This window comes from Palaemon carinicauda, unplaced genomic scaffold (assembly GCF_036898095.1).
Source record: "Palaemon carinicauda isolate YSFRI2023 unplaced genomic scaffold, ASM3689809v2 scaffold111, whole genome shotgun sequence".
In the NCBI taxonomy this organism is placed as follows: domain Eukaryota; kingdom Metazoa; phylum Arthropoda; class Malacostraca; order Decapoda; family Palaemonidae; genus Palaemon; species Palaemon carinicauda.
The window spans coordinates 232,501-235,000 of record NW_027168605.1 but is presented as its reverse complement, the minus strand read 5'-3'; the positions used below and the strand labels follow the sequence as shown (position 1 = coordinate 235,000).

General features: G+C 38.1%; 1 protein-coding gene across 1 annotated transcript in view; it reads left to right on the top strand.

The window, feature by feature from the left end:
- The first annotated feature begins 2,095 nt into the window (after nucleotides 1-2,095).
- The window catches only part of LOC137635292 (uncharacterized), a 9,997-nt gene continuing 9,592 nt past the window's right edge, over nucleotides 2,096-2,500 (top strand). Inside the window, exon 1 of the mRNA XM_068367757.1 lies at nucleotides 2,096-2,500. This exon is cut by the window's right edge and continues 51 nt beyond it. Coding sequence (XP_068223858.1) covers nucleotides 2,096-2,500 — 405 coding nt within the window.

Genomic DNA, 2,500 nt, shown 5'->3' with positions numbered 1-2,500 from the left:
ACCCAACTTCTTGCAGATGCTTTAAGATTAAAGCCAATTTAACCCAACTTCTTGCAGATGCTCTGAGATTAAAGCCAATTTAACCCAACTTCTTTCTGATGCTTTAAGATTAAAGCCAATTTAACCCAACTTCTTGCAGATGCTCTGAGATTAAAGCCAATTTAACCCAACTTCTTGCAGATGCTCTGAGATTAAAGCCAATTTAACCCAACTTCTTTCTGATGCTTTAAGATTAAAGCCAATTTAACCCAACTTCTTACAGATGCTCTGAGATTAAAGACAATTTAACACAGCTTCTTGCAGATGCTCTGAGATTAAAGTCAATTTAACCCAACTTCTTTCTGATGCTTTAAGATTAAAGCCAATTTAACCCAACTTCTTGCAGATGCTCTGAGATTAAAGCCAATTTAACCAAACTTCTTTCAGATGCTCTGAGATTAAAGCCAATTTAACCCAACTTCTTACAGATGCTCTGAGATTAAAGCCAATTTAACCCAACTTCCTACAGATGCTCTAAGATTAAAAACAATTTTACCCAACTTCTTACAGATGCTCTAAGACTAAACCCAATTCCACACAACTTTTTGCAGATGCTCAAAGATTAAAGACAATTTTACCCAACTTCTTACAGATGCTCTAAGACTAAACCCAATTTCACACAACTTCTTGCAGATGCTCTAAGATTAAAGACAATTTTATACAACTTCTTGCAGATGCTCTGAGATCAAAGACAATTTAACCCAGCTTCCTACAGATGCTCTAAGATTAAAAACAATTTTACCCAATTTCTTACAGATGCTCTGAGATCAAAGACAATTTAACCCAGCTTCCTTCAGATGCTCTAAGATTAAAAACAATTTTACCCAATTTCTTACAGATGCTCTGAGATCAAAGACAATTTAACCAAACTTCCTACAGATGCTCTAAGATTAAAAACAATTTTACCCAACTTCTTACAGATGCTCTAAGATTAACGACAATTTAACCCAACTTCTTACAGATGCTCTAAGATTAAAGCTAATTTAACACAACTTCTTGCAGATGCTCTGAGATTAAATCCAATTTTACCCAATTTCTTACAGATGCTCTAAGATTAAAAACAATTTTACCCAATTTCTTACAGATGCTCTAAGATTAAAAACAATTTTACCCAATTTCTTACAGATGCTCTAAGATTAAAAACAATTTTACCCAATTTCTTACAGATGCTCTAAGATTAAAGACAATTTAACCCAACTTCCTACAGATGCTCTAAGATTAAAAACAATTTAACCCTACTTCTTGCAGATGCACTGAGATTAAAGACAATTTTACCCAACTTCTTACAAATGCTCTGAGATTAAAGCCAATTTAACCCAACTTCTTCCAGATGCTCTGAGATTAAAGCCAATTTAACCCAACTTCTTGTAGATGCTCTAAGATTAAAGCCAATTTAACCCAACTTCTTGCAGATGCTCTAAGACTAAACCCAATTTCACACAACTTCTTGTAGATGCTCTAAGATTAAAGACAATTTTACATAACTTCTTGCAGATGCTCTGAGATTAAAGCCAATTTAACCCAACTTCTTACAGATGCTCTAAGATTGAAGCCAATTTTACCCAACTTCTGAGACTAAAGGCAATTTAACACAACTCTTTGCAGATGCTCTGAGACTAAAACCAATTTAACACAACTTCTTGCAGATGCTCTAAGATTGAAGCCAATTTAACACAACTTTTCACAGATGCTCCGAGATTAAAGCTAGTTTAACACAACTTCTCGCAGATGCTCTGAGATTAAAGCCAATTTAATCCAAATTCTTACAGATGCTAGGAGATTAAAGCCAATTTAACCCAACTTCTCACAGATGCTCTGAGATTAAAGCCAGTTTAACCCAACTTCTTGCATATGCTCTGAGATTAAAGCCAATTTAACACAACTTTTCACAGATGCTCTGAGATTTAAGCCAGTTTAACACAACTTCTTGCAGAAGCACTGAGATTAAAGCCAATTTAACCCAACTTCTCACAGATATTCTGAGATTAAAGCCAACTCAATCCAACTTCTTCTAGAAAATTTGAGAATAATACCAATCTCACCCAACTCTTCACAGATGCTGCCAACTAGAGCTGCCAAGACAACACAGGGTCCCAAGAAAAGAGAACTTTTTGGAGCCCTTCCACCTACCAGCCCATTGTACTTGTCACTCATCTTCCTACTGCTCCAACTCAGCCGCTCCACATACGCCCACCCTGGAGCATCACTGAACAACAACATCAGAATCGTCAGCGAGAAGGAAGAGTACGAAAAGACCCCCAGGGATTCCGGGAACTTCTTCGAGGGAGTCTTCGACTTCGGAGACCGATTCCAGGACACTCCTCGGGCCCATTCTGGAGGGGCATATGGAGGAGGTGGAGGAGGAGGATTTGGAGGGGGAGGAGGAGGTGGTGGTGGGTTTGGAGGAGGAGGTGGTGGTGGGTTTGGAGGAGGATTCGGAGGAGGTATTGGAGGTGGAGGA